Source organism: Calidris pugnax, unplaced genomic scaffold (assembly GCF_001431845.1).
Source record: "Calidris pugnax isolate Ruff unplaced genomic scaffold, ASM143184v1 scaffold73, whole genome shotgun sequence".
In the NCBI taxonomy this organism is placed as follows: domain Eukaryota; kingdom Metazoa; phylum Chordata; class Aves; order Charadriiformes; family Scolopacidae; genus Calidris; species Calidris pugnax.
Window position 1 is genome coordinate 39,807 of NW_015090806.1, and position 25,325 is coordinate 65,131.

A 25,325-nucleotide genomic window follows, 5' to 3' on the forward strand; every position below is an offset into this window, starting at 1 on the left:
TCACAAGTCTTGAAAACTGGAAGTACTCATCTTGAGCCTACTCATCTTTGAAAAAAACTGTGAGATGTGACACTAGGAAAACTTGGCAACACAGCTTGTGAGTTACATCTCTTTAGGACTTTCTTTTCTTTCTGTACTTTTTTCACTCTTGAGTGCATGATGAGGCATTTTCGGAATTTATTCAGTGGTCTGCTTTCTCAACAATTACCTGAGGAGCATAGATGATCACCTGGCCAGCACCAGTCACCCTTTAATAGGACCCTTTGGGTGTTTGTCAAATATATATAAACACCTATGATTATCCATTTTGCTTTCACTAAATGGTTCTATATTGTCTGTATGTGTGTGGAATGTTGCAAAAGGTGTTTAAGCTCCCATTCAAGTCAGTGGAGCTGTAGATGCTGGAGCCTAGAGGGCTATTCAGCTGCCAAGGCCAGGATTCAGGTACATAAACATAGTTTTGGGGGATTATCTGAGGTTTCATTGAGTTCATGTAAGACTCCTTGGAATCCCCTCCATGGCTTCCACCTGTGTCTCCAGGAATGCTCCATGAGCAAGTCCTATCATACCAGCTGACGTCTTAGGTATCCAAGGACATCTCAGATAGCAACAGATGCCCTTGTTTAGGCAACCAAATCCTGTCCTACGTGCCCAATTCAGAGACCTGAATTGTCTTCCACACGCTACTGACAGCACTGATCAACTGTAGGGGAAGCTTAAATGCCAAGTGCACACACACAAACATACCCTTACACATAGACATCACATTTTGCTGCCTAAGTCCAAAGTCGGTTTTCAGCTCTGGAGGATATTCCTGGCATTAAAAATGGTCTGACACATCTTTGGTAGGCAGCTCACTTTAGCCCTGTAACTCTGCACTGGAATTATATACCTTGTTAATCAATGGTGTAATAGATATTTCAGGACGACATTCCTCCCACATATTTTAGACATCTGTTTTTGCAGAAAGCCCTGAAGGTGCTTTTCCTAGAGCCTAGCCTGTAGATTCTCTCTGAGATCTGCCTAGCCAAAACTGTTGTTCAGTTTTTAGGAAATCTCTGAGCATAATTTTCATAAATGTAATGACATCAGCTTAATATCTTGACGTTACAGGATTTTTGTGGAAGACGAAGTAGATTGGAAACACAGTGGAGATATTGTGATCAGCTCTTCCTCCTACGAAGCCCACCAGGCTGAAGTAGCTACACTTAAAGAAGTCAATGGTCATAGCATAAGAATTCATGAACACCTTCTGCACAGGCATATTGGTAAGGAATCTGTCTTTCCACTGGTGAGAGTTTTACTTCTGAAGCATTGACTTTCCATTTCAGATCTCACCAAGATCAATTCTACTTTACTGAGGTGTCTTCAGTTCTTTTTCCATCTGCTTTTTTCTTACTGGTTTAGTCAGAAAATGGGATGTTCAAAATTGTACAGAATAACTGATTCTAACGTGAATTTCTGGGAATAGAATTAATTCAGTGCTGAGTACTTTTGGAAAACTTTCTGGTGTTTCATGTTTTAAGAAGAACTGATTAACAGAGAAAGTAACTGTAATTTTAAAGGAAAAAACTAAATGTAGAGGCTTTTTTCTCCGGCCATTTACACAACTTCTGTGGTGCACTGAAAACTAAATAATGTTTAAAAAATCTTTTTTTTTTTTTCAAATTGCAAAATAATTAGACTCATGGAGTTTCAAGTGCAAAATTTTATCAGCTCCACAGTGTATTTGTAATCTAATATGTAAGTAAACATAAAATATGTATACAGCTCTATTTCCTGTGCAGATTACATGGGATCTGTATTTAACTGAAAAAAGAAAAGCACTGTTGGCAGTTTATTTAATTTTATTTCAACCCATAAGGTAAATTTATTATCATCTCTTTAACAAAAGTAAAAGACTTGCTATTAACAGGTCAAATTCTGAAGCTCCAAAGCCAATTTTTTTCCCGTGGAAAGCAGTACTTTTTTTTTAAATTAGTATTTATTCAAGCTAGTAAGTACCAAAGTTAGTATGATGGATGAAAAGGTTCAGAAAGATGGTTGTACCTGTGCTAGTAAACAAAGCTTCACACAGAGCTGAGCTCTGTCCTGCAATTATCCACACTGTTAATTGATAGTATCCCCCATGGTACAGTTTTTTATGACAATTGCATTGTTGTTTTTTTTTTAAATGCAGTTAAATTATAGCACGTCTAGATCTCATTTCCAGTAGTTTATGCACAACCTTTCTTTTTTTTTTTGTGACAGAAGGAAGAAACCTGCCAGTTAGTCTTGGGCCCGAAGAATGGTTCTTAACCTATTTTCTTAGCTAATGTATATATCTTATAAATATATCCTGCTATGAAATGATTACATGCATGTTGAGTACTGCAGCAGTTGTTAGATATAGCTGAAAAAAGAAAGGACTGATGGGAAAAGTAAGATTACTGGGCAAATGTAGATATCTACTGTAAATATTCACACATGAGCTAGTCTTTCTCGGCTCCCTTGATAATCAAAGCAGAAAAATACATACCGCTCACTTGTATTTCATCTCCCCCTAAAGCAGATGTATAAAATAGATAAAAAATTGCACTTGAGAATTGCCTATTGCCTCTTGCTCTCCATTGGACATGAAAACAGTTTGGATAGCTAAATCATATCTGTAGATATCCGAAGTCAGCTGAGATGAATTCCAAGCTAGACACCTGCATAAACTCTCTGAAAAGTGCCTTTTAGAAAAACTTCTTTTGAGAAAGCAACCAAGAATGTATCGAATTGTTTTTTAGCATTGTCATTGGTCTGATCCTAATGAGAATTCATGGAGAGCAGCTCTGCAGTGTACTGAAGAATAACCCCAGTACATATAGCTTAGAAAAAAACTGAAGTGTGAATCTTGTCATTGATTTGGCATCTGCACACCGCAGGGAAAAGATTTAACACCTTCTTTTTCTAAAAATGAAATATGTTGGTAAAATATAAGTGCATGGTGGATATTTGATGGGCAGGTGGCCTTTCTGTTTTTGTGTTGATGCGTGTAGATTGTGCTGGGGGAAAAACACACCTGAATGTCAGTGCCAATTCTGCAGGGAAGCTGTGCATAAGCTGTCAGGCTTGATGTCCCTCAAAGCACTGGTTTATAGGTATGATAGACACTTATCACATTTTCTCTCTCGAAACTCCCCAGGGCGTTCCCATGACACAGAAGATGGTAGACGCATCCCTTTGGCTGCAGAAGTCGGACTCCTAACACGCAATGTACAGATCAAGTCTGATGTGGCTTGCTCTGGGAGGATGCTGGTGGGACGTTTTACAGACTCGAGTGGGACAGAGTTTGAAGGTAGTTGAGATTCATCTGTCCTCATCGACCAGACAGATCAGTTCTGCCCAAAAAAGGACTGTCTAACAATACATGTATCCATTTGCATGTGTGATGCAATTCTAAGCAAACTGTGATTCTGCGACTTGTATGAGACACGAGCACTAGTAACACTTCATAAATAATGGAATGTATTTTTGGAGGGGCTGTAGTTTGTTTAGTTGGGTTTTTTTACTATACTTATATATATATTTATGAACAATTACCTGGCACTGGCAGTACACCGACAAATACTGCCTGCTATTCTCTATGTCTGAGTGCTGTTTAAGTGAGTGTCATTCTTACCTGTTCTTAGGTAACTTTGTAAGCTTTTATTTCACTATAGTTATCTCGTTGCAGGTGTCCTTGAACTCTTAAATGTTGAATTTTTGAACTTTGGGCCTCCTCAGCTTTCTGCCATTGAATTCAGCAATATATCCCAAGGGTCCTTGGTGGTGTCATCCAGCATTAATGGTAGCTGCGGAGCTGGCATTAAAGCAGTGATGAGCAGCTGGATCAAGTTGCAAGATAACATGGTGTTCAACACAGTTGGACCTGGCATTGATTTGGAAGGACAAAACCATTCTCTCGTGAGGAACCTTGTTATTCTGAGCAGGCAGCCAGAAGGGTTATTAAGTTGGGTTGCTGGCATCAAGGTGAACCTTGTCATCGGTGTCTCCCTCTGTGGCAATGCTGTGGCAGGATCTGAGCGAATTGGTTTCCATATCAGGGGCCAAGAGTGTTTGCAAGAAAGAGACCTTTGCAGTGAAAATGTGGCCCATTCAAGTCTCCATGGTATCCATCTGTACTGGGGAGATGGATTTCAGACCTGCACTAGAATCACAGGTTTTCTGTCCTATAAGAATTACGACTATGGTGTCATGTTCCACCTTGGAAGCAGTGTCATCATGGACAATGTGGTGCTGGTGGACAATACTGTGGGTCTCCTGCCAGTAGTGTATTGTCTTTATGTCAAGCAATGCCTCACGGGGAAAAGATTCATAGAACTTAGAAACTCTGTCATTGTCGCAACGAGCTCAGCTTTTGACTGCATCAGAGACAAGATCAAGCCTCTCTCAGCTGATCTAACAGCCAAGGATCGACCACCATACTACCCTCAAGGAGGCCGTGTTGGGATTTTATGGCCAACATTTACCACTGTTCCCAGCCAAAGGCCTGATAACCCATGGCACAAAACTGGGCATTGTCCAAAAGTCCTGGGACTCATGAAACTGAAAGGTTGGTCTTCCACGTCCACTGGCCAGACTATTCTGTCACAGTTTTTCTTTACTAGCTATATTTTTCCAATTGAAGTTGCAGCCTTCCACAGCCACAAACAGATGTGGTGGGGAAATCAGAGCCTCAGTGGAATAGTTAACAGAATCATCTTCAGTTGGATACAGTTCAATTTAAAAATATATTATTTGGTATTTTTCACTTCCTGAATCCACTGCAGTTAATTATGTTATGTGCTAAGGTATATATTTTACCTCAAACATGCCTGATTTCTGTGCAATTTTCCCACTTCATTCATTTCTCTGCTCTACAGTTACTTCTAGCTAAATAAAGATACCAAGTTTGGGAAGTGAATAGCACACTTTTCATAGAATTTGCATAGAACATTATGACTACACCTGTACAGAAACAGTTATGGCTTTTATTGTTATAAGGGATTGTACACATGGGACAAAAGTCAGTTATATATCCCACCTTTTTTGTTCAATGAATTTTACTGTTCCCAGTGTAATATTTGCATTAGCAGAGCCGAGATAGCTCATTGCTGTGATGGGATCTAAATATCTCCCAGTTTTTATGTTTTTATCCCTCACTGCTACCTACTTTTGTAAGAAAAGACATTACCCTCCTCATACTGAAGAATAAGGGAGACAGAGAAAGACAAATAGGTTTGCCCAGGGTCTCACAGAAAATTTGTGGCAAATCATGGATTTTGTAGGCGCACAAGTGTTCAGTGCCAGAGCCCAGCAGGTGTCACCAGACCCGGTTCATCTCATAGTAACATCTGGCGAGTGGATAAACCACCCAAAGAAGGCTGTTATTAAACTGGTTCTTACTGATTCAAATGAAAATTTATTGATCACTCTCTTTTGTTTCTTTCTCACTATTTCTTTTGATTTCATTTCCCATTGGCATGACTTGTTTTGTGTCAATTTAAGACGTAAAACTTGGCTGTGGAATATTCTAAAGCCAATTGAAGACCTATGATCAATCTAACTAGTCTGATTTAAAGTTATTTGCGTATATATATATATGAGAACAATTTAACACAAAAAGTGTCATAGAACTGTCTGATTTAAAAGTTATTTGCATGTATATATATATGGGAACAATTTAACACAAAAAGTGTCATAGAACAGAGCCTTTTCCTCTCTGGTTCTGGCACTCCTGTAACCAGTTTTCCTCGCTTGATCTTCTCTTCATCCCTGGCAGAAGTCACCTTTACTGGCTTTACAAAGAGCTGCTACAGTGAAGACAGGGATGTCTGCATCATGTCAAATCCTGACCCTTTAGGCATCATGCCTCTTATCACAGCGGAGAGATCAAGGATGCCACATATCAATGAGAAGGACATGTTCTTCTTTAACCCAACAAGGTAACGTGCTTTATTTTGAACTATTTTTCTCAATGGTTTGTTAAAAAAAAAAAAAAAAAAAAAAAAGCACCTGCAGTTTTGGGACTATCTCCACCTCTGTTTGTATCAGCTGTCCTTTTGCATTGTCTTACAGAGAGTTTAAGCAATTGGTTTAGACTGGATGTTGAACTGCAGAGCAGTCCCATGCTTTGTCTCTGTCTCTTCTCTTGTACTGCTCCTGTCTGGCGAAAATGAACAAGCTCAGACAACGAACAAACATGCACATAAAAGCTCAAACCCAGAAAAAAAGAAAAGGAAAAAAACCCAGCATTTTTTTAGGGTATTTTTTTTGAATTTGAGGTTCAGATTCCATCAAGGTGCATGTCCAGACAAATCCTCTTGGATTTCCCCTTTTATTGATATTTGTATAGCAAAACAAGCTTCACTTATCCCATTTCTTAAAACTCCATCCTGAGCATCTCTGACTTCTCAGCCTCTGGATTCAGAAAATGTCAGCACCTCCAGCAACAAACCCTGAGACAGGGAATGTCCTTTTGGTCAGGGAAGCAGAGCTTGATTTTTGCCTGCGAGATCGCATCAGAAATGTTGATCAGTACCAGGCAGGCTGTGAGATGTCAAATGATTGCCAGAACTGCTCCTCCCCAGGGAGAATATCATCTGTGTGTGGAAGAACGTGGAGGAGGGAGGGGAGAGCTTCTTCTATAACCTTAAGTCATTGCTGGTTGCAGTGGTTTTAACATACCACATCCAATGGAAACCACATGCCTGTTTATTTATTACAACCAGCGAATACAATACAGAGGCTATGTCAGGAAAGCCTTGAAGTAGCAGAAAAATCCAGCGTGGACTCCACTTGCCAGTCAAAAATAATTGGAGGTGTCCCGTACTGCTATGTTTAGAGACCCTCCAGCCTTCTGCCAGAATTTTTATTTTATTCTATATTTTTGCTTTTTGCTCTGGGCATTAGTTTGCGTGTAGATTTCTGAGACCTGTCCAGCTTGTCAGCTCCCATTATGTTTCACTCTTGTATCCATCCCACAATATTATGCTATTAGTGAGCTGCAAGAGCTGGTGATTTTCAAACATGACGAATGCACATGGATTACTGAAGGCTTTCTTAGCAGTCTGGTAAACCTCTGAGGGAGATTACATCTCTCAGTGTTCCTCATGCATTATCTGCATGCATTTATTTAATCCACCTTTGCAACTGCTGAGCTTGATCCATACTGTGGCTGCATTGTTCTGCTTCAGCATCCTGAAGGGATATCTTGATGGATATGTCCTGTCAAAGAGAAGGTGAGCGTTGCCTTAGAGCAAGAGAGGAAATAGAAACATCAGGGAATATGGCAAGACCATGAAATACTTTGCTTGTCCCACTGGTAGACCCAGCCAGCTGAAATGCTGGATCTTCTGAGAGATGTTCAAGAATTGAATTAGCTGTCAGGATCAGAGGAGCTGTCTTTCTTCTTCACATCTTTTGACCTGTGTTGATTGGGGGCACTGGCCCATTTGTTCCTCTGCCCCTACCGTAAATCTCTGCCGATATCTGTTTGCCACGTTCAAAATGTCAATAACTGGGTTTTTCCAACCTGAGCCCAAGAAATTCTAAGTTTTCTTCAAGACTTAATGTGTATCCATGTAGCAGTCTCTAGATGTCTCCATGGACTTGCTGGATTACATGTTATTGTACTTTGTGGTAGGAGTGATACGGCCAGTGGGATTGTTCCTTTAAGCTGTGTTAAACCGTTAGTCAAAATGCAGTGAAAAGCACTTAAGACCCTCAGCATGTGATTCAGCTCACTATGCCTTAACGAGAGTATACTGATGATAAAGTTGGATAAACTTATTTGAAAATGAGATGTTGTTTGCTGAGATACATTATCATGCCATCTAAAATGAGCTTTTCTGAGAAAAATGAGAATTTCTTTGCAGAGTATGCCAGACCTCAACTGAAATGCTTAGGTATAATTCATTTTTCACTTATTTTCTACTTTTTCTATTCTTGAGCATTGGAGTTCACCTACTAAATGTCAAGATGTCACATGTATGTGCAGAAGTGTTTGTTGCCAGCATAAATAAATTACAAACAACACAATATTTTTCCTTTGCTCTCTTCTTCATAATAACATGATGTCTCCTACCTGTCAGTGTACAGACCTCTGAAGATACCGTGTTCCCTGAAAAGAGATGCAAAGGCTCGAGGAAAGCCCTTTTCAAGGATTTGGATGGAAGTGTTCTGGACCTAGAACCACCTGTTTCTGTTTTCCCAGAGTCAGAATTTGAATGGACACAGTTCTACCTGCAAGCTGGTAAGTACCTGTGCTATCTGGAGGGCTTGCAAAGTCATGTGTACACATGATCCATGAGGTGTGGGTTTACCCCAGGCTTTCACTGAGACCTACATCTGAGGTCAAGATGGTGGTGGTCCCAGGTTCTGTGATGCCTTTCTGGGATGGAGGTAGTGAGTTACAGTGTAGAAGTCTGTAAAGCCTCATTGTACACTTCTGTGTCCTCTCTGCCTTCTTGCATGATTATTTCAACTGGCATCCTTAGCCCCTTTAGAGTTTAATTCATTCAATTTAAGAACTGAACAGAACATACCCGCCCTTTGCAAAGTAATAGAGTCATAGAATCATTACAGTTGGAAAAGACCTTTAAGATCAAGTCCAACCATTAACTTAGCACTGCCAAGTTACCACTAAACCACCTCCCTCAGCACCACATCTACACATATTTTAAATACATTCAGGGATGGTGATTCCACCACTTCCTTGGGCAGCCTGTTCCAAGGCTTGACAACACTTTTGGTGCAGAAATTTTTCCTAATATCCAATCTAAACCTCCACTGGCACAACTTGAGGCCATTTCTTTTTGTCCTGTCTCCTGTTTCTTGGGAGAAGAGACCGACCCCCACTTCACTACATCCTCCTTTCAGGTAGTTGTAGAGAGCAAGAAAGTCCCCCTTCAGCCTCCTTTTCTCCAGGCTGAACACCCCCAGCTCCCTCAGCCTCTCCTCATAAGACTTGTGCTCCAGACCCCTCACCAGCTCCGTTGCCCTTCTCTGGACACACTCCAGAACTTCAGTGTCTTTTTTGTAGCTGAGGGACCTACTACAAGTCCTCTGAGAGCATTAAGTAAGACATGCCACGTAAATGCTACGTAAGTGCAAAATAATAGCAATAATTGGCCCAGTGAGGATTTTCATCCATATCCCACTGAGGAGATAATCAAGCTGAAAACTCAGTCCAGAAGTTTAAAGACCCCTCTCTCTGGTTTAAAAAGGCCCATTCTGCTCAGTAACCAATTTCTGAAGGTTCACACAGCAAGGCTCCGTTCTCATCCTGATTAAAACTCTGCTCTCTGATTCCAAACAAACTCTTTAATTACAATTAGTATTTCCTGCGCCTGCTGCTGATGGCAGCCATTTTTCTGGAAAGGCGCATCGTTCGTGACTCCAGCGGTATGGGGGGACTGATGGAAGGGACTGTAATTAATCCCCTTTTCCATCCCGCTCTAAAACTGATTAAATACAAGGAGAACTTTAATCTTTAAACAAAATGTCTAATGTGTATCCAGTAAAGGCTTTTCCTCTAAGGATCCCGCTCTAACTGGCTGCTTACAGGGCTGATTAATGTATTGTCTAGATGCAAACACTGGTTTTTACTCTACCTTTTCTGCCCTGATTATGAATCACATGCAAGCACTAATACCCTATCAGTATTACCATTTAGCTCCTGCATATTAATGAGTACTTACTTTTTCAGACAGAACCTGGATTTTATTTAGATTCACACCATTTTTAGCACACCCTGGCATACAGTCCTATGCGTGCCAGGAATCCCCACCATCTAACTCTCAACCTGCGCTCCACGGGGTTTATCTCCTTGTCTAATGGAGGCAACAGCATATGGTAAATGCTGCCTGCCTCTGAGGCTATAACCAAATTGCTGTGATTTCTTTTTGCTGCCCAAATATGAATGGGGATCTCCCTCCCCCCCCACCACCTCCCTTCGCAATTGTGTGGTTAATTCCTCTGCATTTCTCATTCTGACCTGCAGTTCTTTTCAACTTGTGGTCTATATTTGGAAAAGCACAGCCTGATGCTAAGGTGAATTCATGGTTGTCTTCCTCCCCTCTCTCCTCCCTTCTTCCCTCTCTTGAACATTGTAGCACTGAGGGTTCTGCACATGCTCGATGCTCCAACGCTAGACAAACAGGAGAAAACATTCACCTTTTCTGCCCTCACAGATTTTCTGTGGAGCCAGATTCCCCCTTGCCCTGACAGGCCTTCAAGGCCACTGATGAAGGTAGCGTTATGATGCTTTTGAGCAGAATTTGGCCCTTGAAGTTGTATCTGTCCTGAATCCAGATGAGCGTTTGGCACATACTTTATCTGGGTGGTGGAGACCCACCTGCTGATCCTCTCACCCGCACATCCACCTGGTACCCTATTAAACTGGAATAATTCTGACCACCTTCAGCAGTCGGGCGGTAGCAAGCCATGCAATGTATATTTAATATATATACAGTGTACCCACTTTTTTTCTATTTGTCTTCCTGTGTGCATGATCTTCTACCTCCCGTGTTAGCTCTTTGGGTCATAGACCAGGTCTTTATGTTGTGGCTTTCTGTAGAAGCAGAGTTGTTCACATAAAACCAAAGATTTAGTTTGCTTGATAAACCACAGAATTCAGAAAAAAAACAACCAAAAAGCAAAACAAAGAGGGAACAGATCCAAGATTTTTGTTATTATTTCTACTGAAAGAAAAAGGAGCAACAACAAAAGTGGTTTTGAGTCAAACAAAGCATAATGATTTTTTAATCTAAAAGTACTTTTTGCTCCTTTTTTTTCCTTTTAAATGTAATGCTGCAAAAGTTTAGAATAAAATGTTTTCCAATAACCCTCACCCCTAAATCATTTATGAGGAACTTTCACAGTTTTATTTTTCAAATTAGTCAAAACAATTTAATGAGTTTAACATGAATTTGTAATTATTTTAATCTCTTTGAGCTGCCATTTTTGGATGACAAAATGTTTTTCTCCCAAAACTCATCTCTATACTAAACTTCTTACAAAAGAGCCTGGGGCCAAGCCTGGAGCACTAAATGGTACCATGATACAGGAAATGCCAGAATCACGGGCTCAACAGCAGAATTAGCTATAAACACGAGTGTGTCTAACTGAGGAATGAAGGATAAGGGAACAGTCTGTGCACTCCAATGATCTCTGTGTCCAGGTTAAAACCCCTATTCCACAAAGGGTTGCTGATACAACCACCATCCTGAAGTTAAAAGTTTCAACCATTTGCTGGCTATCTGCAGTAATTATAGAACTCTGTTATCGCGCTGCCTCATGACAACATCTGTAACCCAACAATAGCCAACTCCTAGAGACATTGAAGTTTTTCTTCCCCTAGTGGAAATGTAGCTGAGAACCAGAGGCTGGAAGAAGATTCATCTGACCCTAATTCAATTGCCTCCAATGGTCTTTCTAGTGAACACAGAGTGATTCACATCCTTGGGGCAGAAGTTATGTGGATAGACATGGATGTCTGAGAGACGAACCCAAGCATTTCAAGTTTTAATTTAGAGCCTATAAACACAGTAATTTTCTTCCTGCTGGCAGACATGTTCTATGAATTTTTTTAAAGCAATTTGCACTGAATAATCATAGAATCATAAAACACCCCAGGTTAGAAAGGACCTTGAAAGGTCATCTGGTCTAAACTTTTGTGGAAAGGGAGCCTAGAGGAGATTTGTTAACATACTGTCCAATGACATCTTGAAAACCTCCAGTGATGGGGACTCTACTACATCCCTGGGAAGGCTGCTCCAGTTGATGATTGTTCTCACTGTATAGACAAATATTTCATATAGCAAGATGAGACCTCTCCTAGTATAAATTGTACCCATTGCAACTTGCCTTCTCCATGTGGCTCCTTGTGAAGAGAGTCTCCTTTGCAGCCTCCCTCTAAATACTGGAATACTGTTATGAGGTCCCCTGAGCCTTCTCTTTTCCAGGCAGAAAAGACCTAACTACGTCAGTCTTTCCTCAAACAAATATTTCATATAGGAAGATAAGACTTCTCCTAGTGTAAATTGTACCCATTGCAACTTGCCTTCTCCATGTGGCTCCTTGGGAAGAGAGAGTCTCCATCCCCTTTGCAGCCTCCCTCTAAATACTGGAATACTGTAACGAGGTCCCCTGAGCCTTCTCTTTTCCAGGCAGAAAAGACCTAACTACGTCAGTCTTTCCTCATAAGGCAAGTTCTCAAGCCCTTTGATCATCTTTGAGGCTCTCCTTGGGCTCTCTCCAGCCTGTATGTATCCTTCTGAACTGTGAGTACCAGATACTGTTATGAGGTCCCCTGAGCCTTCTCTTTTCCAGGCAGAAAAGACCTAACTACGTCAGTCTTTCCTCATAAGGCAAGTTCTCAAGCCCTTTGATCATCTTTGAGGCTCTCCTTGGGCTCTCTCCAGCCTGTATGTATCCTTCTGAACTGTGAGTACCAGAACTGGACACTGTACTCTAAGTGAGGCCTGACAAGCTCTGAGTAGAGTGGGATGATCATGTCTCTGCGTCTTCTATCAAATCCGAAAGTGAGTCCTTTCCATTGTTATTCTTCCCCTTTGGCATGACTTCAAATTTGGCCAGAAGAATAACCTTTCCGTGTCACATGAAATTGTTAATTATAATTCAGAGTTCCCAATGCGACTTCCATGCTGGTTTCTAAAGAGATGCAGAAAGATCCTTAGGTTTGCATGAAAGCAATTTCTTTGTGGATCCTATTTTATGATATCTCTGTGTCCTCTATCAAATCCAAAAGTGAGTCCTTTCCGTTGTTATTCTTCCCCTTTGGCATGACTTCAAATTTGGCCAGAAGAATAACCTTTCCGTGTCTCATGAAATTGTTAATTATAATTCAGAGTTCCCAATGCGACTTCCATGCTGGTTTCTAAAGAGATGCAGAAAGATCCTTAGGTTTGCATGAAAGCAATTTCTTTGTGGATCCTATTTTATGATAGCGTAACTGGCAGAGTCTCTGTTCTGCTTGCTTTTATTTCAATTGAGTAATTCTGATGTACTGAAGGGTAAGGAAGTCCTGGGCTGTAGGATTTAGCTATTGTGAAACTTTTTCTTCCTGTTTTTAATATGTTCTCCTTGTATTTATTGTAAATAATTGTATCTATTTTCTACTTTGCACAAACCTGACACCTCTTTGTAAGGTCTCTGGATACAGTAGATGCATCAGTGAAATTTAGGTCTGTCATACCCCTGTGGGACAGGCATATATTTTGACACTAGCTTCCCAGAGAGAGGACAGAATTTGTGACTTGCCCAAGGTCAGTCACTGAATTAATGCATATCCTTCCAAAACCCTGACAGCCAGACTCTTAATCTAAAAGCACCCCACCCTGCTTAGACAGGTTGAAAAGTATGGTTGCATCAGCTAGAATCAGCCAAAAATGTATTTTACATTCTATTTTTCTATTAAAAATCATGCCTGGAGTATTTTTTGGAACTTCACTGAACACTTAAATTCTGGCTGTTGTTTCAAATAAGCAAAAAAAGAAAAATCAAAGTTTTGGGTTTTTTTAATTAACATTTAAAATGCCGAGGAAGTGCTTTATGGAAAAAAAAATGAATTGGCTTTAGTGGGAATCTGTTGGTGAGTGGATTAGTGTGTTGTGGGCAGTTGATCTTTTTATCTGACCAACAGTTAACTGAGACTATATTTTCCTATATTGTTTTCAATCTAGACAAATCTAAAGCTGTCAAATTCCTACAGTGATCTTGCTGGATCTCTAGAGGTGGTCAGTACAATTTTTAGATCATAAAAGGGTAGGTATTTCATATGTAAATGCTTATCTGAAGCAACTTGGACAGACATTTAAACATTTACATCTTGTCAACTGTTATTGTAAAAAGCTCTCAGAAAGACTGCATGGGGTTGAGGCTAGATGTTCATACATGAATATGCAGAGGTTTGCTAGGTTTCATCAAAAATAAGATAAAATGTCAGATCTAGATATAAAGAATCCCAAATTCCAGGGGAGGTGGATCAAGCCTTTTTCTACAATCTTCTTTTTTTTTTTTTTTTCCCCCCGGTAATTTTTATTATTATTATGTTCAAGTAATAATCGAGAAAGTATATCATTTTGGCACACAGGGTGCCAGTATAATCTAGAACTAAAACTGTGTGAAAATGTTACACCATATATATTTAATATTCCAAGGACTATGATTAGCTACACCTGTTATGCATAAACATGCATAGTAATTAAAGATGTTTGAGAAGAGAATGCAGGTTTGGTAGATTTGCAAGGAATAAAACAGATGCAATATTGGCCTGAAACATTTATTGTTTTCCTCTGAAGCTTTTTTATTTTTTTGTTCACAGATAGAAATTTGCCTTTTCTGCAATAAATGGCCCATGCAAAATGGGTTGAAAGTGGCAATGGAGGAGATTAAAAGAGCTGTTACGGAGTTATTGTTTTATAAAAACCAAACCTAATATGATCAGAAAATGCCTGTAACTTTTACTTAATTTTCCTGAAAACACATTCCTGTTAAAGATTTCAACAGATCTTAATTAAGTTGAGACTAAAGTCAAGAATAAAGATGGGAGGATTTTTTTGATGTTCATAGGAGAATAAGGTTTAAAGGAAGCCAAAAAGTACCCAAAGTCAACCTGTGAAGTAGAAAGACATAGGTTGCTCCTCTAGACTATAGAATCAGAAATAATGGGATGAAATTTCTTCAAAGATAATTTTAGGTCTATTTTCAAAATTCTGTTAGGGTACTCAATACCTGCAGGAATCTTTGAGGTCTGACAGTGATTTATGAGTCCAAAGGCCAGGAAGTTGTAGTGGGAAGGTCTGGTAATTAGGACTTTCTACATACTTTGTTGATGAAGACAAAGACTGACTCCTAGGGAGGTAACTGGTGCAGACAAACTCTCACCCAACCCATATGCTTGGTCCCTCTCAGCCATTCTGTTCTTGTGGAATGCTAATGGGCTTGAAAGGTTGTGCAACATGTGGATGTAGAGGTTAGTCCCATGGAAAATGGAGTTTACAGCATCAGAGAACCAACATTGAAGCAGGTTCCTTATCCAGAACCTCCCTTCAAAGCTCAGTAGCTCAGACATCATGCCTTTTCTTCAGAGAAACTGTTTGACTCTCTGTTCATTTCTACTTTAGTGATGCCTATAAATCTGAGTCAGTAGCTGGGTCTTATTACTATTAGTCCATCCAGAAACTTTTCTGGTACCTTCTGGAAGAAGCTGCTGACATCAATAGTCAATCCAGAAAGCTTCAGAAGAGAGGAGAGTGGAGAAGTGAGGTGGGGACACAGCTGAGGACAGCAGCCTACATCGTAAAGCCTCTCTAGGCTGGATGGCAGTTACCTTTAAGCAGACTGGATGCCTGTGTTTGTGCAATTTTAAAAAAAAAAAGAAATGTGAATTGCGTTCTGCACCTATAACTATATTATTTTCCTTAGATCTTTAAGGCATATCTATAATCCAGCCAAACTGCTGAGTGTTAGTTTCCAGAGCTTTACAGGGGAAGCACTGCATTTTGCCACAATTAATTTTGCAGAGGAAGCAGCCTGTTTAAAGACGCCTGCAGCAGTCACTAAAATATGTGTTGTTTTTCAAGGCCACCAGACACGCAGTTGGCTAGGTTGGCTAATAAACAAAACAACAATGCAAAAACCCAGCCTCGTGGGGTTTGCAGGAAGAAGGGATGAGAAATAAAATGAGTAATGCTTACCTGCTAGGGGTGGGTGAAGACTATAATTGTTTAGCCCCCAGCAGATCCCTGCAAGGGTTAAAAATGACAAAGATATTAGTTGGTGACTGCTAAGATTGTTGGTTTGAAGCTCTGGGCAAAACACAGACTGTTATTTACCGGACTTGGTCGATTTACTTCTTAATGCAATAATGACCTGTGAAATGAAACGTGAGCTAGACAATTGTTCCTCATTGTTTCCAGTAAAACATCCTTTCATACCCCATTAAACCACCATTAATTCCATTTGAAAGAGAAGCAGGCACAAACACCAAGGGATATCTCTCTCTTTTCCTCTTTTCCTCTCTTCGAGGGACTGATCAAGGCCTGTGGATAGCAAAGCAGCTTTCTTATCCATTTTAGAGCCCGTTGGGCAACCTGTGGGGGCAACATTTCTGAATGAACACCACAGAGATCTGTTGGATTGGTGCCCAGTGGATCGCATTGCTGAGTTTTGCAGAAGAGCATATCAGCTAACCTGGCAAATGATGTTAATACATCAAGTTTCTCTTTCTTTTTTAGGTTGGCTTCTTTAAGCATGAGATTTACGTGATCATGCAGTGTATACGCATATGTATGTGTGTGTCATTTCCCACCCAGCAATTTTTAACCCATTTTCAATATCAATTAAAAGTAGTAGATGGATAAGTTCTCAGAGATAATAGATTCCTACAGGTTAAAAAAAAAATGTGTCTGGGAAGAAAACCCCTATCAGTGAACGCTTCTGTCCCCCAGAGGGTAATATCTCTTGGCAATGTGTCTGGCTGGGAAGAAAACCCCTATCAGTGAACCCTTCTGTCCCCCAGAGGGTAATATCTCTTGGCATTTATTTCCTGGATACCAAGAAATGTTCTGTGGAGAGAAACTCCAGTTTTGGGTCCCAACTAAAGGAAAAACTTTTGCACATTTGTAGGTGCCAGGGAATCCAGCTACAGGTCTGTAATAAAATACTGGTTCCACTTCACATGAAACTGGTTTTCTTTAATTCCTTTTAACTTTTTAAAAATGCTCTATACTTTTATGTTATTTGCTACACTTGATGCCTTTCTTTTCCCATGCTAGATTTGTGCCTGGGGTAAGATTTTTGTCTGCAAGTTTGCTCAGAAATAGTTCAGCTGCAAAGTACAAAACAGAGCTTTTTTGGTGTATGTTAGAAAACAAATCTCTAAACTCTAGAACCTATGGGCTTACAGTAAAAGACTGAAGGTTAGCAGGGAAACAACTCTGAGGTCAGTGTAATGTTTTCTATCTGCTGTCCCTGCAAAAAACTGTGTCCACAACTGTCTATGAAAATAAACTGCAGAGATTCATTATCTTCTGATGTGCCATGAAAGATCTAAGTTTTGACTATTGCTTATGAGAATTTTAGTTCCTGCTTCTGCTGAGTTGTTGGCATCACAGTCATCAAATGCTCTCCTTCCTTCAGCCATCTCCAAAATACCTGAGTATTGGGAGCCTTAAATACTGAGTTCTAGTTCCCTTGGATTTTATCTGTTAATTAGCAAAAGAATTCTGGGCACTTCATGACCCTTGTCGCTGCCCAAGGCGCTGTGTCCCTAGGAGGCAAACATGTGTTTTGTTCTAATTTTACAGACTAGGTTGGTTTGGAGCCGACCAGGGGATTGGGATTACACGGAGTCATCTGTGGTGGAAGGGAGAAGAGACCTCAAAGTTTAGCCACCAACAAGTATACCATCAACTTGGGAATGTGCTGGTTAGATTTCGGTTAACCAGCTTTATTATGAAGGCACCTAGCACAGTTTACTTTGTGTAGGATTGAGATTTTTTTAATATATGCATATCTATGTCTCAGTGACTGTTTAGTTATAAGATCTAGTCTCATTTGTAAGAAAAAAAGGATCCTTATGGAAGGATTCAGTTGCAATTCTGAAAAGAGATGGAGAATGAGAAGTGCAGGAGTCCTTGCCATGCACACAAAGAGCAATGGCCTGGGAAAATCAGTCCTTTTTTTTCCTTCCCCTGTAATCCTGTAATTCTTCCTACATAGCATAATTCTGAATCAGAGAGAATCATGACTGTATGTTTGTGTGTATGCAAGTGTGTGTGTTTATACACACACGCAGACACTGTCCTCACAACTGAGCTTGGAAGCATTTCATCATTTTTTCCCTCTTATCTTCCAAATATTAGCATTTAATGAAATACACATTTCCTTCATTTATTTTGAATCTACTCCAAGGCCAGCAAATACCAGAACCTCAAATGTTATGACAGGATAGATTCTTTATTGGTTTGTTTTCTTTTCATTCTTTCTGTTTTCACTGTGATTTTTTTTTTTTTAAAGATTATAGACCCTTATGTTCTAACTCAAGGAGACTGACTTCCAACTGAGGTAGACAAATATGTTCAAAAAAATGTCCCTGAGACCCATCCAATGCAGACAGCTGTGCAGCAAACAGGAAATTGAGGAAGTCAGGTTCATCAGAGACACAGGATTTCCTTCGTGGATGTTTCAGATAAAGCATCTTTAATTTTTCCGCCCTGGTTCAGTGCTGTAAAAGAACCATGAGAAAAGCAGTGAAAATATGGCTTTGTGGTATGAAGACAGTGATGTGAAAGCAGAACTGAAGTTCTTGTGGGGAACCATTGCACCTTGGCCATGTTGACATGACCTCTTTCGAGCAAACTTACACTTGTTTGACTGTGATCCGGGCTGACAGGACATTAGCCAGCCCTGAACCAGTAGCGTAGGACTGGCTACAATGGGCACATTTCCATGCTAATGTGGTCACACAGCTTCCACTTGAAGTTGGGCAGGGTTCTTCTAGTTTGGACTGTGGGGAGAGCAATCTCAGATCTACCTCTGAAGGTCAGTTGGAGTGCCATAGAATCAGGGAATCACAGAATGTTTTAAGTTGGAAGGGACTTCAAAGATCATCTGGTTCCAACCCCCCTGCCCTGGGAAGGGACACCAGTGTCTTCCCAGATTATAACATGCAGTGTAGAGGTTTCACTGCTGGCAGACTTGCATCACAGGAGCCAGCAGGTTCAGCCATCAGCATGCAAGGAGTGATTTATTGTAAGAGTGACAGGCTGCTGCTGCAGAATCACTCAGCAGGTCTGAGTTCATTGCAGGACTCTGCTAAAACCTTCTCCCTTGACTTTGAAGAAATCACTTGATTATCCTGTGAAATTAGGTTAGTCCCTTTTTTTTTTTTCCTCCACTCATTGGTTTGTGATGGCTCTTGACATTTCAGTGTTGGGACTAAAGAAGTGTCTATGTAGCGTCTGTTACGATGTGATCCCAAACTAGTTTAAGGCTCCTATGAAACATTGGGAAAAATTCCACAACAGTAATTAAGTGTCCATGTGGCATTACTAAAGCAGGCAAGCACTTAGATGTCTGCCTGTATGACCTGATTTTGCCTTGCTATTTATGCTTTTAGGTTTTGACACGGTCTTGCATTATATGATCACAGTAACAAGCAAGAAGTTTTGACTCATTTGGTCCAAAATGTGGTTGTTCTGGAGATGGCTCAGGGCTGTGTTGTACCACATGTTTGTAAACAAGAGCTCTTTGCCTTATCTCCTGGAGAAACTGAAACATGTGGGATGAATATGGACTGGAAGAGAAGAAAGCAAGGTCACAGCACAGGTGAGCTGAGAAAGCCATCTGAATAATAGAGCAACATTAAACGAGTCTTTTAAACCAAACCCTTTGCCCTTAACCATGTCCATGTCCCCAGAGCATTTCATCTCTTGCCTAGATTCAGCCATGCCTGAGCATGGTGCTGGAGAGTGCTAGTTGCAGGGACCAACACCGTGCTGGGGAAGGTAGTAATGGTTAAAGTGTGTGGGTGCTCCTGACCAGTAACATGCTAACAGTATGTGGTTACTGGTGTAGACATGGTCTGGGTGATATGCACATCCAAAAAATCCCAGTAAGTACAGAAACCACCCATCTCAGATTCAGTCATAGTGCATCCAGGACAGGGACTCAATAGGGCATTTTAGCTAATGAAACTGTAAATGTTGTCTAAGCTTGGACCAAGAGGTTGGTACATCCCAAAAGCAACTTTTCACATGATAATTACCGAGCCAAAACATGCAAGATCTTAATTTGTAAGGAATATCTTTGAATGGATGACATCACTTGATTATCAAGTTCAAAGCACATGTGGTAGACGCAATGAGCACCTTGCTATGCTCAGGATATGTGTCATGAGTATTAATGTAATTATTAAGATAATTAGTTGAAAAGAACATATGAATTTCCTCATGCATTTATGGAGAAACAGATCAGTGCTGTGGAAAAATAGTCAATTCACTGGCATTGCATTGAAGAACCTGGAAAATAGATATTTGTATCTTGAGTGATTACATCGAATACTCAGATCATGCCAAAAATACAGTTATTAACTTACCATATAAACCTTTATATGCATTTTAATATGCGCATATACACATATATAAATATACACAATTATAAAATAATCCTGCATTCTCCAGTTGCTAGGAAAAGAGATGCACAGCTAGTGAGGCAGCAACCACACTGAAGAAACTTGAACTATTCTAGTACATTTTTTCTTTTCAAAGAAAAGGTAGATTTTTGTTCTTTTTTCTTCTGCGTTGTAAGCACATTCAATTGGCAACAGTACCTCAACCTATCTCAGAAAACAGGTTGTCCAGACAGGGAAACCTTGCAACTGTAATCTACCCCTGAATGGGGGTCAGGGACCTGACTCAGATATTGGTCTCGCTTGGGACTTCTATGTCTTTGCTTTATTTCTTTGTCTTTTCGTTCTTTTTTACAGTTCTGGGTAACTGCCCACTAATTTCAGTTTCAAGAGGCCCTATTTTCTGGTTGCTTGGATAAGGCAAGTTAAATTAAAACTTTGGCATAGACCTTACTTGAGAGACCAATAGAGAATTTAACTTCTGTGTTTGACAAGCTAATTGGCCAAGGTTTAAAACCATCAGTTATGCAATAAAACTGTATGCAATTAATTAAAGGGGGTTGATTATTTTCAGGCGGGCTCTGTTCCTGAAACATCCTCCTACTCACTAATAAACTTTGTTCCTGCGGTGGTTTCTCTGAAATTAATAAGTAGATTGCAAAACTAGAGTAAGTCTGCCTCACTGTTTTCTTCCCATGCTTACTAGGAGGCAACAGTTACTGGACTGAAAATGAAATTTCATCCCTATAGGGTCCATATTGCAAGCTCGCTATTTTCCCCCTTTCCCCCACTACGGGACTGATAGGAGATTGTAGCATTAGTTAATCAAAGGTACCAACTGGGTTCAAGGTTGTACCAAAAATAAATATGAAGGAAGTAGAGGGTCTATTGTGGGTCTATTGGATAAATATTCAGTTGAAGAAGATACTTGGTAAAAATAATTTTCCTAATAGCTGAGGAGGGTCCTTGACTCTTCTCAGACCTCTGATGATGATTTGATGCACATTGTACCAACTGGGTTCAAGGTTGTACCAAAAATAAATATGAAGGAAGTAGAGGGTGCAACTCTATTGGATAAATATTCAGTTGAAGAAGATACTTGGTAAAAATAATTTTCCTAATAGCTGAGGAGGGTCCTTGACTCTTCTTGGACCTCTGATGATGATTTGATGCACATTACGACAAATCACTTAAACTTTTTGTCTGTGTCTTGCTCTGAGGAGTGACCACAGTAAAAGCAGACCTCACATTGGAGCAGAATGTCTCTGTGTCTTAGGAGGTGGACACAACTGCCTTCTCTTCGTCTCTGGAGGACCTGTCAGGAATGCAACCTGGTAGAATACAGCTTTCTGTGGGGCAGAGGAACAGGTTGTGTCTCTTGTTGAGGACTTTTCCAGCCCTCTGACTCTAAATGCTACATGGAAGTCAGTGACCACACAGAGCTGAAAACATCCCTTGCTCTTGGAAAGCCTGAGGTTCACTGGAGAAAAGATCTGACTCTTTGTATGCCTGTACAGCTCTCTAGAGAAAAGAACCCTAGAAAAACTGGTTCAAGTGCAGTGGTGTCCACAGTGTCACACAAACAGGAGTCAAACCCTACGCAACCCCAACACTGGCTTAAAAATCAGGGTCAGGGTTTAGCATGTTTCTAGTGTCTTGTTGAAGGCGGTGGTTGCTTTGGGAAGAATAGTGAGCATTTACAGACTGATTTTTTCTCTCACAGTCATGCCTTCTAAAGCAACCTATTTGTTGCTTTATCTATTGGGCTATTTGTTGATGTATCTCATCTCATCTTCTTTTTTAGCCATTCTAACCTCCAGTGACAAGGTGTCCAGGAATTTTTGTGACTGACAACTCCTGAGCACAAGGTCATCTTTAGGAACTATTATTAATAGTGGACAATACCTCCACCTATGGCAAACTAAACAAATCATTCCTGTTCTCTAACATATTCGTGTATCAATGTTGGATATTTTCAGGGTACTTTTTTACTGTCTCTCTGCAAAGTGAGTGTGGGGCCTGATCCAGTAGAAGGTAGTATAGAAACTAACTTGTTTACTTTGATTTTACTTGTAGATTATGTTTCCAAAGAAGCCCTTTGTAGCTCATAACTCTTCACTGCAACCCTGAAGGGCTCACAAGTTACGGCATGGTGGATTATGGAAGAGGGTGGGTGGGAAAAAGTCAATAATAATACCAATAAAAAAGCCATCTTTCTGATCAAAGCAGAAAATGCTTGAATAAAGATTATATTAAAAAAGAAAAATGTAGAGGTCTTGTTAAAACCTTTGGGTTACTGTCCAGTTATGTGGATTTTCCCTCTAGTGCTTATTCTGGCATTCATTAAACCCTGATAAGTTACATAGAAACACTTGAAAGAATGATTAGAAATGCTATGTGTGAATAATAGAATTGCTTAAAGGGAAATGGAAATTCTTAAAGGGAAATGCATACTGACATGGAAAGTGAACTTGTGTAATTTTCTCATTGTCCAGGGTTATTATCTTATTCCTCTTTTTTGTGGGTGTTGAATTTGTATGCTTTTATATTCACAGTTTGGGGCTGCTTAGGAAAATAATATTGCCTTTCGCTTAGCTCCAGTGGGAGGCAGATGTGTTTCAGAAAGCAAAGTCTCTTTTTTCAGGTGCCTTTCTTTGAAAGGGTTAGACTACAGTTTGGAGGTGAAGTGGAAAAATAAGGAAAAATTAAAAAGATAAAAACCCAAAACAAAACAAAAAACCAAAACAACCACCACAAGCCAGCAGCCTTAACTCAAAGCCAACCAAGATCCTTCCTAAAAGTTGTCTATGTGACCCTTTGCAAGGAACATGTGGTGGCTTTGCCTGTGCTCCCAGTGTGGAAAGCCAACCAAGACCCTTCCTAAAAGTTGTCTGTGTGACTTTGCAAGGAACACGTGGTGGCTTTGCCTGTGCTCCCAGTGTGGAGTGAGCATGGGGCCACATCTCCTCAGCTGTTTGATGTCTTTACCTCAGTGTGACCTATTCACTAGGACTCAGTGCCAGCCTAAGCTCAGCTGCTTCAGCTGTGATCCTCTAGAAGTGATGCCAGGGTGACCTTGGGTCTGGTGGTGAAAGACTGTATGAATTTTCCCCCAGAACAGATATGCCTAAACTTTAAATAACTTTGTTAGGAGTTGGACACCAGGCACCCAATTCTTTGTGTCACTCCGGAAATCTCAGTCTGTGACTTGGAGTATCTAGGGAAGGTAAATTCTTCACACCAGTTAGATGTGTCCAAGAACTTGAACATATTAGCAGAGGTGTGATGGAGGTCCTAGGAGAAAAAGAAGTTTTGAAGTGAGAAATAAAAGTGGATTGTACCACCAGCTGAGCAGCCTTAGCGCTGGGATTGTTTGATCTGCAAGAGCACAAGTCCAGAGCGCAGACCATTTTTTGCTACTGCTCAGTAGTGCCTCTGTCTCTGTGTATTTGCAGTAGTTTCAGAGCTAACATACTGCAGCAAATGGGAGTGGAGACCCTAGGCATCATCATACAGCCAGAGATTATCTTCCCATGAGGAATTTACAGCTCTAAATGGAGAAAATAAAGGGCAGGAGGGGAAACCGAGGCACAGCCAGATCTGTGGGTTTTGAGCAAGCCCATGGCAGAGCCAGGAGCCTTTCTGTGACTGATCTGGTCTTGGTTTTCCTCTCCATCCTCCAGTGGTCTCAGGGTGCAAGTACTTCTAATTTGGCTTCAGACCTCTTTTTATGGGTTGCTTCGTGGTTAGCAGGTCCAACAGGGTTCATCTTGGCATGGCAAGGGCATGACCTTGTCTTGCCAACAGGACTGACGAGGGAACGCTTTGTGTTGCAGGAAACAATGCAACCAGCACCTTTGGGAATTTTTTTTGTTTGAGTAAGGGTTTATTGCTTGCTTACTTGGTGTTTTTCTTTAAACAGTGTTAGTGCCTGCAATGTCAAGCATTGGAAGGTTAAATCAAAATTAACTTGTTGCCGCAAGAACATGTTATATTCCTTTTCTTTACTCTTCATGTTACAGAAATAATATATTAGCACTGCAGAGGCTCAGGCAGAGGGGAACGGAGCTGATCCTGTGGTTATGAAGTCAAACTATAAAAGCCCTAATCTAAACTGTGGGATAATGAGATGTGAGAGGATTTTCTGAGGTCCACTGCCGATCACATCATGTTTGTTTAGTAAGATGGGAGTGTTTTCACTGAGATAAATGCGTAGATTTCATTGAGAGAAGTTTCAAAACCAACCTTCAATACTTTAAGCCACAGTGATTTAATGGGACATAGACAAGTATTTTTAAAGCCATTCTGAGGTTTTTTGCTCTACGTAAGATATATGTGGGTATAACTTTGACATGTCTTTCTTTGCCAATGTTATCCAATGGAATTTGAAATGTGTTTTTATTTTGTATTTTCTTTTTCAACGTGTGGTCACAAAAATCTCTAATGTAAAGGATGAAAGCCTGCACCTCTGAACTCTATGTCTGTGTTGATACAACCCTCAAAGAGGGTTCTGTGCAGAAATGCAGGGCTTGGTGAGCTCCCTGATCCATCCGCCTTTCACCCCCACAAAGACCACACAGGGTGGGTGATGGCAGGGCAGAAACACCTGCAGCCTCCCATGGACAGCCAGTCCAGGTGTGCCTCACCATCTCACAGCTTTCAGGCAGGCTGAGGCTCACCTCATCACATGTGGTCTGAAAGGTGGCTTTCTGTTGTTCCTGTGGGCTTTCATTGCCAGTTTATTGTTGCTGTGGGTCAGATCTTGAGGGAGACCTTGTGGTGCACTGAGTTGACTGGCTGAACTGAAGAAAGCTCCTTCTGTTGCCATCACATTTATGCAAAAGTTGAGCAGCATTAGATAATTCTATTCTCAATTTTGTAAACTGAAACCCTTCTTAGTTTTTCTGCAAAATATTGCTAAAACTACCCAAAGTGTGTGTGTGTATTAACTGAATGCACACATGATGTGTCATGTAATACCTGAATAAAATATGCATGCCCATATATATATTTACGTTGCAAGGTAATAGATGGTAGATGGAGAATGGGATTCTGCTGCCTTTGGTGTACAGACCACCAAAACAGTGAAGACGTCTCTTTCTTTTCTCCTGCTGCCCCAATCCCTTTGGTCACCATCACCCCCCCCCCCCCCCCCACCCAC

General features: G+C 40.5%; 1 protein-coding gene across 1 annotated transcript in view; it reads left to right on the plus strand.

Moving 5' to 3' along the window:
- The window catches only part of LOC106885805 (fibrocystin-like), a gene marked incomplete at its 5' end in the record, with an annotated part of 104,691 nt that overhangs the window by 30,753 nt on the left and 48,613 nt on the right, over positions 1 to 25,325 (plus strand). The window contains 5 exons of the mRNA XM_014938299.1: positions 1,114 to 1,268; positions 3,170 to 3,322; positions 3,701 to 4,579; positions 5,789 to 5,951; positions 8,100 to 8,260. Of these exons, the coding sequence (XP_014793785.1) occupies positions 1,114 to 1,268; positions 3,170 to 3,322; positions 3,701 to 4,579; positions 5,789 to 5,951; positions 8,100 to 8,260 (1,511 nt within the window). The remainder of the gene's footprint in view (positions 1 to 1,113; positions 1,269 to 3,169; positions 3,323 to 3,700; positions 4,580 to 5,788; positions 5,952 to 8,099; positions 8,261 to 25,325) is intronic.